At 40.7% G+C, this 13,279-nt stretch overlaps 1 protein-coding gene across 1 annotated transcript in view; it reads left to right on the top strand.

Moving 5' to 3' along the window:
* PCNX2 (pecanex 2) overlaps positions 1–7,525 on the top strand; it is a 153,718-nt gene extending 146,193 nt beyond the window's left edge. The window contains exons 33-34 of the mRNA XM_057368443.1: positions 3,089–3,537; positions 5,604–7,525. Of these exons, the coding sequence (XP_057224426.1) occupies positions 3,089–3,537; positions 5,604–5,777 (623 nt within the window). The 3' untranslated portion in view covers positions 5,778–7,525. The remainder of the gene's footprint in view (positions 1–3,088; positions 3,538–5,603) is intronic.
* Positions 7,526–13,279: the final 5,754 nt, after the last annotated feature.

Genomic DNA, 13,279 nt, shown 5'->3' with positions numbered 1-13,279 from the left:
AAGAGTGSCTATCAAAGCTATATGCTTAATTGAGCAAAGCCAAATGACTCATTCAAGAAGGTTTTTAAGAGAGCTGGTTAAAAAGCAAGCTCTGTTGGATCTCCAGTAAGCATCAGGACACTAAGGCARTATCAGAGCACTGAAAAAGAATTCATGCAATGCCTGTTGTTAAAAATCAGAATATTGTTGCCCTGCACAGTCCCAGTGCCCTAATTTAAGAAGGACATTTTTGGTTTGGACGCACTTCAAAGAAGAGCCAAAAAATTATCAAAGTTCTGGGAAATATGGCCTGTAGTGAAAGATAAACTGCTTTCAAACAATTGAAATTGTAATACATGCTTTGATGACAGTCTTAATTTACCTGGGCAATGAAAGGTGACCAAAGACTATTGATTTGAGCAGACTTGGATGTAAAACAAAGCTAAAGAAGTTCAGATTTGAAATCAAGAGCACATTTTTAATATTGAGAAAGTAAATAAATAGTGAAACAGGAGACTAAGGGTTAAGGTGGATTTTCCATGACTGGACATTCTGTATGCATTTTTTAAAATCACAGTAGCAATTAATAAAACCACACAGGAATTAATTACGGGAAGTTCTGTGGCCCATGCTATATAGGGCAGCAGACTAGAGAATCACATAAATGCCTTCTAGACTCATAATATGTGCATCAGATGCATTTAATTTTTTCGTATTTCATATTTGGTTTTGCAGCCTGGTACCACTAAATCTGCAAAATGCAATGAAAGCCCTATATAAATGTGCAACCAAAATCAGGAGCATTGGAAACTTGGGGGGTTCTCCCCCAAAGTGTCCTTATTTCATGATGCAGTTTATAGAAAGCCTTTGTTTTTCTAAATGTTTTCAGGGACAGAGTTATTTTTGTGTATATGTGGGTGGTCTCCTGCCCAGTGCTCTAACCACTGCATTTGGGATGAATATAGAATATTTCTGGACAGGGGTCAGCTTCGCAATTTAAATCACAAACAGATGTTTGGCCACGTTAGCCCCTGCACAAACTAACGCACCACAGCCCCTCTGTTCTTAATTCCAGTCCGTTCTTTTTATTTAAAAAAGGTAACATTTTGAAATAACCATCAGATGTAGAAACCAAAGCACTTAAGCAAAACGAACCCCAGGGTTTGAAAACCTTAATCCCTGTGGAGGCCAGACGTGCACACAGCCACAGCCGTCGCAGCCAGGCCTGATCCCATCACAGCACGTGCCCTCCTTACTGATCACCACTGAAGGACAGGGGACACTGGCCCCTGGCACACAGGGGCCATGGAATCATAGAATATCCTGAGTCCAACTCCTGGCTCTGCAAGGATCACCCCAAGAAACACATACTGTGCCTGAGAGCATTGTCCAGGCATTTCCAAGAGCCATATGTGTCTGTCCCATCATTCTCAAGCAGAGATCTTGGGGCTCTTATTACTTAGGAAAATTATTTTTTTATTGTTTGGCGTATAAAAGTAGAGCTAAAGATACATTGTAAATGAGGTGTGAAAGTATCCAATACTTGCCAAACAAAGTAGGTTTTAGTGAGCTCCAGTTAGGTTGCAGCCCAGCTTTGCTCATCTGACTCTGTGCCAAGTTACCTAAATTCTTTTTGCTTCAGCATTTGAAAAATGGGGATAATGACACCRGCCTCTGAAAAGCAGGTCTATAGATGCAAAACAGCATGTTTCAGCTATGTAACGTAAATGGCTTCGATGTAAAATTCTGCATTGCTGGAACCTGCATGAATTCAGCAGTCATGTTTTTAGAAGATAGAGTGAGATTTGTATTTCCTTATGCCAGAAAATTTCCGTATTTGGAGGAGTTCGGGTATTGGGGAAAACCAAAGCAAAAAAAAAAAAAAAATTACCAACAGCCTGGAAATGCCTGCCAGAAAAACTTGTCTCTGTGTTGATGGCTCTCGACAGATTTTCTGGCATCAACTCCCCACCCCATAGCTATAGCTAGGAAACCAAAATGCCAGCTTGTGTTCATGTTTGGAGTTTCCTGGAGAGCAAAAAAAAAGCCAGGCAGGCACTCGTGTGACTGGGTATTTGCTGGGTAAGGCTGGGTTAGAGGCTGTCTATGAARCAGTGAACTCTGCTGGCACCTGTGGCCCATACCAGCCCATGGCCAGCCATTTGCAGAATGCCTGGGTACAAGCAGGTCTCTGGTTGCCTCACTGACCAGTATTTTATGATTTATTTTTCATTCCATGGCTACTTAAACATGCAAGAACAAGAAATACAGAAATTGTTTGCTTGAATGACAGAAGGTGTTCATATAAAAGTTGTATCAGGGRTGCATATGTACAGCATTTGTCTAGGCATGTCAGAATAGCTTATCTGATACTCTCTGTATCCAGTAGTGGCTGTGTTGAGATGCTTCACAGAATGGGACAAGAGCCTTAAGTGGGTCTCATTCAGACCTCCAGTAGTGWACCCTACCTAAAAGCATTCACATCTTTTAAAGTCTGTGATGTACTGTAAATACCTCTCTTGGAACTCAGAGTTTACTGTTAGTCTTTAAAACTATCTCGTGGCCTGAATGCTATATTCTTCCACTCGATTGAATTTTCTCTCCCCATATGCAGGAATAGTTCTTTTAAATGTGCCATTGTTTTAACTTAGAGGTTTTTAGTTGTAKTGTTGCATTTAATTATACCAAGCCATTTACAGGTGGCTATTTAAGGTGGGTATTCAACATTCCATTAGTGTGGTTGTCAAAGGGGAGCAGAGTTACAGCAACACTATGCTCAATCATTCACTGGGCTGCTTACACTGTACATAGCAGACCAGTGTGAGCCTGGAATTAGAGCACTTTTCTTGGGGTCTCTTCTCATTTCCCGTCTTTTGACTCACTGCACAACCTCTAGAGCTATTCTGACCAAAACTCAGAACACCTGTAGTGGAAAACACAGAAAGATTCATAGSTTTAGGAGTTTGTTACTTTTGCTATTCTTGGAATTCTTATGCTAATAAATTCAGTGGTAACATGCCAACAGTAATATGTACATATGGGACACTGTCAATAGCATGGAGTTCATCAGAATGCCACTTACTTAAATATATTAATTTTTCTTTTGAAGGCAGGAGGAAACCCAGGAGTCAGTCTGTCCAGGCACACACTGCTTTGAACCAAAGGCCCCCTGCTTCAAGTCACTCTGGACCAATTGCAGAAGGCCGCCAGCCTTTCATCCAAACATCTACATCTGCCCACGAAATTGCCCAAAGGCTTTCTAGTAGTCAGCTGTCATTCCACAACTCGGCAACATCTGTGTTTTCCCAGTCCCCTGCTGTTCCTGTCGCTGGCCAGCTGACTGTGCAGGACCGGGCTGCAGCAATGCTCAGGTCCAGCCTGGCCTCCTCCACCAGCTCAACTCTCAGCCTGCTGTTTGGCAAGAGAAGTTTTTCAAGTGCTTTGGTGATTTCTGGGCTCTCAGCTGCAGATGGAGGCAACACCAGTGACACGCAGTCATCCAGCAGTATGAACATTGCCATGGGGCCATCTGCCAGAGCAGCAACTCAGGCAGCTCGGGTAAGGCTGAAGCTAAACCAGCAGCACTGAGTGTAAGCTCCTGTACTGCTCTCCTGTCTCGTTCTTACCTGTCCTGACCAACACTGGGTTTCTTCCTACTCAGTGGTCAGAAAACAGTTTTTTCCAGAACAATGTTGTCATTTTGGTATTTGTTTTGGAGTTTGCTGCATCACAGTGAGATTGTTTGATATTGGTGCGTGTGAGAGTGTTTGTAAGTAAGTGTTGTTACACACACCTGAAATTGCAAGCTGGGGCAAAACTGCTCTTCCTTTCAACTCAAACCAGAGACTTATGTCTCCATTTTCTGCAGCCCAGGTGATGAGTACCATCATAAGCAGACTAAATAGCTCCTTCCTTGCCTGCTTATGCAGGACTTAAATTAATTTATCTCTAGATAGAATAACAGTTTCCCCTGAATAATGCACTTGTTCTGTCCCTCTGACCAGAAATTCAATCCAGGGCGTGAAAGTTGTTGCTGAAAGTTAGTCAAAGGAATCCTGCTTGAAACATTTACCAAAGGAAACTAGCGTGCCCTGTGATTAGGAATTCTCTAACAGCAAAACAGTACACACAAAGAACTGCCAGCCTTCTTCCCAATACATGCACAGTTTTATTCCTGTCTTCCCTGAAAAATTCAATTCACATTGTAGAGTTAGTTGTATTGTTTACTTAAGTGTATTTATTTAACTTTGGTTGCCATCCATTACTGTCCTGAACTTTGACAATTGACCTCAGCACCAGAAAGCAGAAACATGCGAAGATGCACTAGAGATGAAGGGTGACTGCAATTAGACAACATAATTWAACAGACTTTTGCATTTGGCCTATCAAAATAGGAAACCAAACTGGCAGCAGGGGAAGACTGTGGATACGGGGAAAGCATTTTTTCCCAAGCATTTTTCTGTTACTGTCCTTCTGAACTTGTAAAACTTGTAAACCTGTGTAAAACTTCCCTAGTTTCCAAAGAATTCTCCAAACCTCAAGTGAGAAAAGCTCCTTAGCCTGTGTGTATTTTGCTCTCAACCCAGAAATACCATGTGTGGTACAGTTCCCTAGAGTTTTGCCATGAACTTCAGGAGTTGACTGAATGTTACTCATCTGGATCCAATCCTGCTTTRTTAGTGTAACAAGTATTAATATTTCTACATACATACAGCTGAATATATCCAATGACAAGGCACAATTCCAACTCTCAGGAGTTTATGGCCCAATTTGCAAGAACTCAGCAAGTCTGCAATACTAAGTACTAATGGTAGGATTCACCTTGTGTAGTTTTAAGCCATCTAAACTTTGGGCAGGATGTCTCAGTAGGTTGTTGGTGAGGCTTCTGTATTCACTGGAAAGGCCAATCCACTTCATCCTTGCAGCTATTAGGAGGAAATTTTCCCCTGGGAGGCTTGTAGGCTACCCATTGGTAGCCTAAATGACACAGCAAGGCCACATGGTTAAATTTAGATGAGGTGAATCCTGGCCAAAGAGACTGTTCGGAGTCCAGGTGTCCATTTGATTGAAAGCGGTAAAGAGGACACGCTCCATTTCAACGTTCACACAGCACAGTTGTGGAATGCTTTTATCTGAATGGATTCCTTACAGTGGGGTGGCACTGTGCTTAACGTTTTCAGACTGATAATTGCATTCCAGTTTTGATGAAAAGGTTTCTTTCTAAGTTGGATTAAAAATTTGGTGCATAAAGCAARCTCCTGAGCAACCCAGTTTAACACCTTAGAAGTCAGCCCTGCTTGAAGTAGCAGTTTGGACTGGATGACCTCCAGAAGTCCTTTTCAATCCAAATTCTTTTACAGCTCTCTATACATGTACATCTGTGGTACTAAACYTCCAGCTCCTGGTCTGCTTTTCCTTCCAAATTTATGCGTTACACAAAGTGTGACAAGTACCTCTTCAGAACTCCCTTGTGAATAATGCATGTTAAGAATCCCATGGAGTTTCACAGAATGACATCCCTACATCAAATTTTTGAACTTTTTTCACCTGTCACTTCAAAAAACAGCTGAAGTGTTACTCAGAAATTTCCTAAACTAGTTGACTTTTTCTTTCTTACTTTTCAGCAACTTGCTGAGACCTGTGAAGCAACAGATGCTATGGAACCGAGACCACAGCGGGAGGCGGGTCCAGCCCATGCCATATTCATGAGTCGGAGCCTGGAGTGCAGACGGGCCAGCCAAGAAGATATGGCCCTGGAAGACACTGCTTCTCAGCAGAGTCTGTCTGAGGAGCAGTAAGGGAGCATTCCCAGCACAAGGGCCACACGCTTCTTAGCATTAAATACAGACAGAGTTAGGTCAGGAAGCTGCACATGGGTTTAGGTTCTTTCAAATGTAATAAGCAACCTCCAAATGTTTATTTTTCTAACTTCTACACAAGAATATTACAGAGCAGATGTTCTTCAGCTAATGGCCTTGGCATGGGTAAGGTTGGAAGATATCCTAAAAAACACAGTGCCACTTCATCTCAGGTTCTTGTAAATCCTAGAACAATGAATACAACCTATTTAATGTTCCTTCCCCTGGAATAGTTAGAATCACAAACAAATACAGTAGGAAATACTAATCCAACTCAGTGAAAAGCACACAACATCTCTTTCCTGCCATAACTAAACAGCTGATTGCATGCAAACTAATTGAAATTTGGTATATAACATAGAGCAAAAAGCAACTAAGAGCAGAAGAAATGAATACATAAAAAGGACAGTACAATGTACTGTAACATTGTAGCTAAATCTGATTTTATTTTTCCAACAGCAAATCTCTTMTTTTTCTTTGATATGTTATGCAGGTGCTAATGCTGAATAGCAACATAGCATCTCAGACTGATATACCGCATGCAGCCATACTAAAATACTGTGTGAACAAGCCATGCTACACTGATTAACAAAAGTCAAGTATAASAAAAGGAAGTATCCAGTGCATGGAAAGTCTTCAAAGCATATGGCGCACCTTATTTGCAAAGCAGCTTCGCATAAATTAGGTATTTTCTTGTGCTCCTGTTTGGTTTACAGCAGCGCTTCTCAAATTCTAAGCAACAGTACCYTAAAGAGTTGCAAAAGGGCAGAAGGGAATCCTCCTGAAGGACAGAAAAGTGAAAAGCAGACTGTAATTATTGTCTGGAAGTGTTTGTATTAGGAAGGGAACAGCTAAAATACCTTTAATTGCTGGACATAGCTCACTGTCCATAAACATTTGTAGCCAGTAATTACAAAGCCTTCTGATTTCCCTCCCCCAGAGAAACTGAGCTGCTGCCAATACAGATGATACAAAAAGAGAGGCCATGCCTTCACAAGTTTGGGAAACACTGATTTACAGGAATGCATGAGTACTTTGAAACCCAAAAGGCTACAACAAATCCTTCCTCTACTATGGAGTCTAAAGGACACGTGCGTGTTCTCTTCTTTTTCAATTAAAAAAATTACAGCTATTGGYGTCTTGCTGTTCCTCTTTACTGTAACTACCATAGATTGTTTCTAAATCTCAACACAGTGATGTGCAACCAGGCTGTCTTGTCCCAATTAACAAGATTTAACAAGAGATGCTGTAGCTAAGTCTCATTACTGTTAGGCAATACTCAGTTGCATTCTGAGCTTCCTACTGTGCCACACTTCAGACCTGAGTAGAACTAAGACTGAGTGAAAATAAAAAGATCCAAGTRTGCTGAGTGTGGCAGCAGTTTCTGGGTTTTCTTTTTTATTTGCAATTRTTTTCCCTTGCTTTCTGCCTTACAAAATTAGAAAACCTGTTCCTTTTTCGTTCACTTCAGATTTTGATGATTATTAATAAAGCTTAGCACAACCTAGGAGAGATTCTGCTCATGTTCACGAAGACAAAAGCGGAGTTTTCATGTACAGCCCTCTAGCTACATGGTCATCAGTGCAGTTCAGGCCCTTACCAATGTCYCCTCCAGCATCCAGGTGAGGTATGAAAGAGGGAATTGAATTCAGCTGCTCCCTTCTGACCAGCTCTGGCAGATGATGATTCCTGTCCCCACCATGCTGTTCATGAAGTGCTTCATTACAAATGAAGGATGGAGCTTATACAAGTAGATGGAGGGTTCTTACTAACAGCCACCATCCCCACTTGGGGGCTTTTCCATGGCAGTCCACACGMTAAACAATCATTGCTTTGTCTTCCTGTGTGGAGGCTCAGCAAACAGGTAGCTCTGGAAAGCACCAAGAGCTTTCCCATATTCACGTAGGCCTCCAATTTTTACATCTTGAGGTTTGAATCRATTTCCATCAAAAATAAGTGATTCTAATAGTCCCAATCAGCCTAAAATATTCAGTRTACCCAAGTCAAGCATACTAAACCAGACTGGGGAATGGTTGCACAAATCCTTTCAGCAGAAACCACTGTATTTACTTAGCACGGATTGATGCAGGGACAGCACCTTCCCCTAGCACCACATCTTCTGCAAGACTCCACCRCCTCCACAGCCTCTGGTTCTGCATCCTAAAACAATGCAGCTGTCTCACAGATCCTGACTTAGTTCAAGCCACCATCCCCTTGGGYGTAACTCCTTGGGGCAGCAGTTGTGCCATGAAGTCCAGCCTCCTGCTGCACAGSGTGGCTGCCAGAAAAGGCAAGTTCTAATCAAGTTCCTTTGTGGAGTCTAAGTGTGCAAGCACAGCAAAAAGGGGTCAAGGAAAGATTAAAAAATCAGTTCCTTTTTTGTAGCTTTGTCTTMTAATTTTTATTTTGCCCTAAAGTCATTAGCATAGCATAGTCATTATTATAGCAACCCAAAAGTGACCACTAACAAGTATAACGAGAGAGAAAGAAAATGATCACAAACTCTCCCAAGTTACATTTCTCTGTATTTTTTGAGATATTACTGTAATAGCAGACTAAGRCTACTGCAAAATGCAGTGGTTTTAAATATGAGCCAATCCTACAAAACAATCTGACATAATGGTTAGAAACAAAACCTACAACTAAACATGAGGTTATATTTATTAAGCACATCTTAGACTTCACCCACTTCTGCATGAGGCACCCAGTTAACTCTGCTTGTGACAGAAGCTGCATTTAAGATTCTGAGGTACACCAAGCTAATAGGAACCTAACCGTTAAACAAGGTCTAATTTCAACAGTAAGCTGCTCCAAACAGCTCTGCATACCACCAAAAGACACCCAAGTCCTCAGCACCAACAACTGCCCACATATACATGAAGGCTTTTGAGTCATACCTTTATTCCTGAAAGACTTAAAACAGCTTGATACTTCAACTCACACACAAGGTGCCTCAGAATTGCAAGATGGAGATACCACCACTTTTTGGGCAGGTTTTGGCTTCTAAATGAAAAGCAAATTCCAATTTTCTTGCTTTTATGTCATCTGTGACACTGCTGATGGGTTTCACAATGCCGTATACTGTTAAAACTTGGCTCTAAAGTTGCTCAGGCTTAACAGTTTGCCTACATGTCTGATCTCTTGCCACAGCTATGATGCAGAATGTCACCACCAACATGTAAGTACCTTTCATAAAGAGTTCCATTGCAGTTTTTTTCATCAGGTGCTAAGCTTGGTWTTTCCAGAGCTGCGGAGGCCACTTTCTCACCTCATTCAGCCAGTCCAGAATATCCTTTCTTGTTTCTACAGCATGAAAACAATGATGTTCCCATCTTGTTAGCAAGCTGAATGCATTCTTTGAAAAATCAAGTGCTCAGTYCCCAAGACCATTTGTACATGGAGTTCTTTCACAGAAATGTCAGCAGGGATGAAGGGACAGAGGCTTTATCTGCCTCCCCCCTGCTTAACCTCAGATAACATCACCACTGCTGAAAGCAAACGCCAGGAGTTATTTTATCCAGTCTCGGCAACCAGAGAGGAACATGAACAATACAGCAGATTACAGGAGGGAGGATAATCAGTATATGGTAAAGCAAGCACAAACACAGTACTTCAGCCTTTGCACTAAACAGGACACTTACCTGCCTCACATTTTGTTTTCCTAAGCTTTCCTTTCACTTATAGGCTCTTGTTTACATCATATAGTAAAAGCCAGTTGCTACACTCCTAATGGTGAAACATGGCCTGAAGATCTGGCAAAAAGGCTTTTTACYGAAGCCAAGCACAGGCTGCTGAACTGCTCACATCCACCAAGTACACTGGCAAGCCCCAGCCTGGCCTTCAGCCCAGCCGTTTCTCACCACAGCAAGCAAGTAGGAACCAGGGCGTAGTCTGCAAARTTCATTCCTATTCATCCAAAAATAAAAACCAGAGGTCCTCCTGGCTGTTTTCTCCATTTTGTAGCATCATGCAACTTCCCTGTGAGGAACTGAAGTTCTTGTTGCAAAGTCTTACCTCATTCCCATAAGCACAAAATCTTGGCATTCACCTCACTGAAGACAAATCTCAATGAAAAGGACTTACCAGTGTGAATCTTATTCGCTTGACAGGATGACCAGATACACTCAGTATCTTTGAGTGACATTCTGAAACTATTAAGTTCTTAGGACTGTCTATAATGTAATTCACAGTTTTTATAGAAACTGTTTATTAGAATAAAGCAAGAAATGTCATCTGCATTTGYCTCCAGCCCACCAACTGATGGCTCTTCACTTGCTGGAAAACTTACTTAAGTTAAAGATTAGCAGAATTTTGTGCAGCTCATTACAAAAGATTAGAATTACCAGTGAGATTCTCTAGCATGTGATAATCATCTTCTCAGCAYTTTTTTTAAAATACCCAATTATTGCCGTATTTAGATTACTCCCTGGATTAGGAACTGGTATTTAATTACCATGTTCCACTAGTGCTTGTACATCTTTAAATCTGCAACACAGACATATTACTTATAATTAACTTTGCAGTAGGTCCAGTATCAAAGATTCACCTCTCTCACTCAGTTTTACAAGTCAGAAATTGCCTAACRCAGGATAAATAATGCAGGCCCTTTTTATTCCATGCTGTGTGCAATTTTATGTTGGAATTACCAGCCTTGTTGCCAAAAATGTCCTTGATTCTTGGGCTTCGAGACAGCAATTTGTACCTCACATTCTCCCTTTTTTGCACCAATTAAAACCTGCAGGTGCACTAACGTTGTCATCTGGTACATCAGACATGCTTTTCACCAAATGTGTGCTATTAATAAAATTGGCGCATCAGGGGACTTGTGAATGCTCTRTTTGCTGTTTCAGTGCTCTCAAGGCCTTCCAAATATTTTGCTAGTGCAAGACCAGACAATAAATTTTTACCTTTAAAGTAAACAGAGGTTGTCATAAAAACTTACGTTCAGTTGGAAACACAACTTTCTCACTCACTTGATGCATGTTTGAAACAGGCAACTTAACTGCAACTTGTAACTTCAGGACCATTTGAGATTTAAAGGCCAGACATGATTGTTAAGGTCATCTACATTGTTCTGCTGAACACAGGTCACAGAATTTGCCTTTATTTCTCTTGAAACGCACTACAGCTCAGAGAGAAAATGGGCTTTAAAAAATAACAACAAATTAATGAGTCTCACCACTCTTGAGACAGGTAGCAGAAAACAAGAGACATTTGATGTCAGTAGCAAAAATAAGCATTAGTTTAAAAGTGCTGATACTTCGCTCCATTCCAGTGAGGGAAAAATTTACCTGCATTTCCTAGAGACCATCTAACCTCAGYACAAAAGGTCTTCCTTTAACGATGAGACAATGGGTTAAAAGTACTACAAGCACTGATCAAAAGTTCCCCAAACTTCTTGTTGTAATTGTTTGGGGTTTTCTTTCCCCACTCTACTAAGTGATGACACTACAGTGGGCATCATGGCACTAAATGCAGGGCAATATATCTACTTTTATGGGGAACAAACCCCATTTTAAATGAACCAGAACCTGATGATGGTTCATTTTAAATGAACCAGAACCAAATGAAGCTGAACCAGAATTCAGAGGACTAAACTCTGCCATCATTCCTCATGGACCTCCCCTCCACAGCCTCTATCAGAGAGGTGTCAAATCTCTCCATTCTATTGAAAGGTCAGTTCTCATGTAAGACTCAACAGCAGTCCCACTAAAACCATGCYAGATTTTGGATAACTCTTTAATCATTGAAAGAACTATTCTTTTGCAGCATATTTTACAGCTTAAGAGACTTAACACTGAAACAGGAGGGCATCCAACACTCAAGTGCAGAGAGGTTTCTGTTCAAAAACCTAWGGCACACAGCCCTGAGAAAACTGACTTTGGTCCCAAGTCCTCCACACCTAAAAAGGTGTTTTGTCTGAGTAAAATGCCTGAAGTAATTAAGGGATTAGTGGTGACTTTAGAGCACTTTATTTTACAAAAAGCATTCTCAAGTGGAGACCCTAACAGGAATTTTCTTTTTCCCAAACATGATGAAGACAATACTACCATCCAAATGGATTTGGGTGGAAGGGTAGTCCCAACTGGGCAGTCAGGGAATAAACCCATGGCATCCTTTAACATGGCATTCGCRCCCTACCACCTGTGAAGGAGCAATTTTTGTACCACTCTTGTTCTGAATACAGGAAAGAAAAAGGACGTTCCCTCCAAGCTTCTAGGTGTTTGCAGGGCATGTGTAAAAGTATCTGTCTCCATCCAGCCCTATGCAACTCTGGGTGTCAGTTTTATAGAAATAAATTAATAAAATTATTTTTGAAGATGCCTTTAAATAGTTTGCTTATTTCAGCAGTCATTTAACTGAAAAGGAAAAAAAAAAATTAAGAAACAACCGAATTTTTAACAACTTTCTTCAGCCAGAGATGACCATAAATTTTACAATGAAGACTGTACACCTGGGAGGGAATTCTGTTTTCACAATATGCAAAACTGATTAAGTGGCAGCACTTTTGCTGAACACATTTGMACACTTCAGAGGGAAACACATTGTCTAATACTCTCAAACACTTCTTATTTCACCATGAAGTATGTACAGAATTAAATAAGAAAAAAAATACACAAACAAACATAGTATCAATACACAAATTGTAAAACAAATATAGACAAATGCAGTATTAAGTCGCTCATGATTAAACAAACTCAGCATGAAAAACATGATTTCATGAACTTCATGGGCTTAAAGATTTATATATATATATATATATATTATTTTTAAGGGGGTATGAGACAGGATTCCCATCAGAAAATTGAAAATAAATTAAAAATGCACTAGTTTTGTCAATTAGTGTCTGGGCCTAGGAGGGTAGACTTGGTTATTTTTCCTCTCAAAATAGAATTCTGTAAATGTCACTCGTGACTACAGGACATTTCCTTGAAACTCTGGATAACCCTTCTTACTGATAACCCTTACACTGCAACTGCAGACAGCAGTCCCCGGGGGTTGGGGGAGACAGCACATCTGCTTATTCCCTCTACCTGATTTGTCAGGACCCATGCTAAAATACACTTGGACATACCTAAGCTGGGTCAGCAACAGCAAAATATTCCTACACAAACCASGCAGGACTCAATACATTTTGGACAGGGTTCTGTTCTATTGCACCAGGGTTATGTTCCAGATATTGAATGAAGATATGAAGAACAGACCAAACATACACAGAAAGACTAAGRTATCAAACAGATATTACAGTTAATTGTTTTTACATGGAGTAATTCAGATCAGAGTTGACCACCTAACTTCCAAACAGACAGGTAAGAACTGGATGTTAGCTACACAKCTGTTCAATTTTTTTGTAATCTAGTGAACTGAATAAATGACAATCCTGCTTATCTCATTTTCACGTTTCAGGATATTACCAGCTTTACCTTTCTTATCCTGAAGGC

Source organism: Malurus melanocephalus, unplaced genomic scaffold (genome assembly GCF_030028575.1).
Source record: "Malurus melanocephalus ecotype Western Australia unplaced genomic scaffold, MMel_1.1 scaffold_92, whole genome shotgun sequence".
NCBI classification, from domain to species: domain Eukaryota; kingdom Metazoa; phylum Chordata; class Aves; order Passeriformes; family Maluridae; genus Malurus; species Malurus melanocephalus.
The sequence above is the reverse complement of the archived record's forward strand: the minus strand, read 5'-3'. Positions and strand labels throughout refer to the sequence as shown.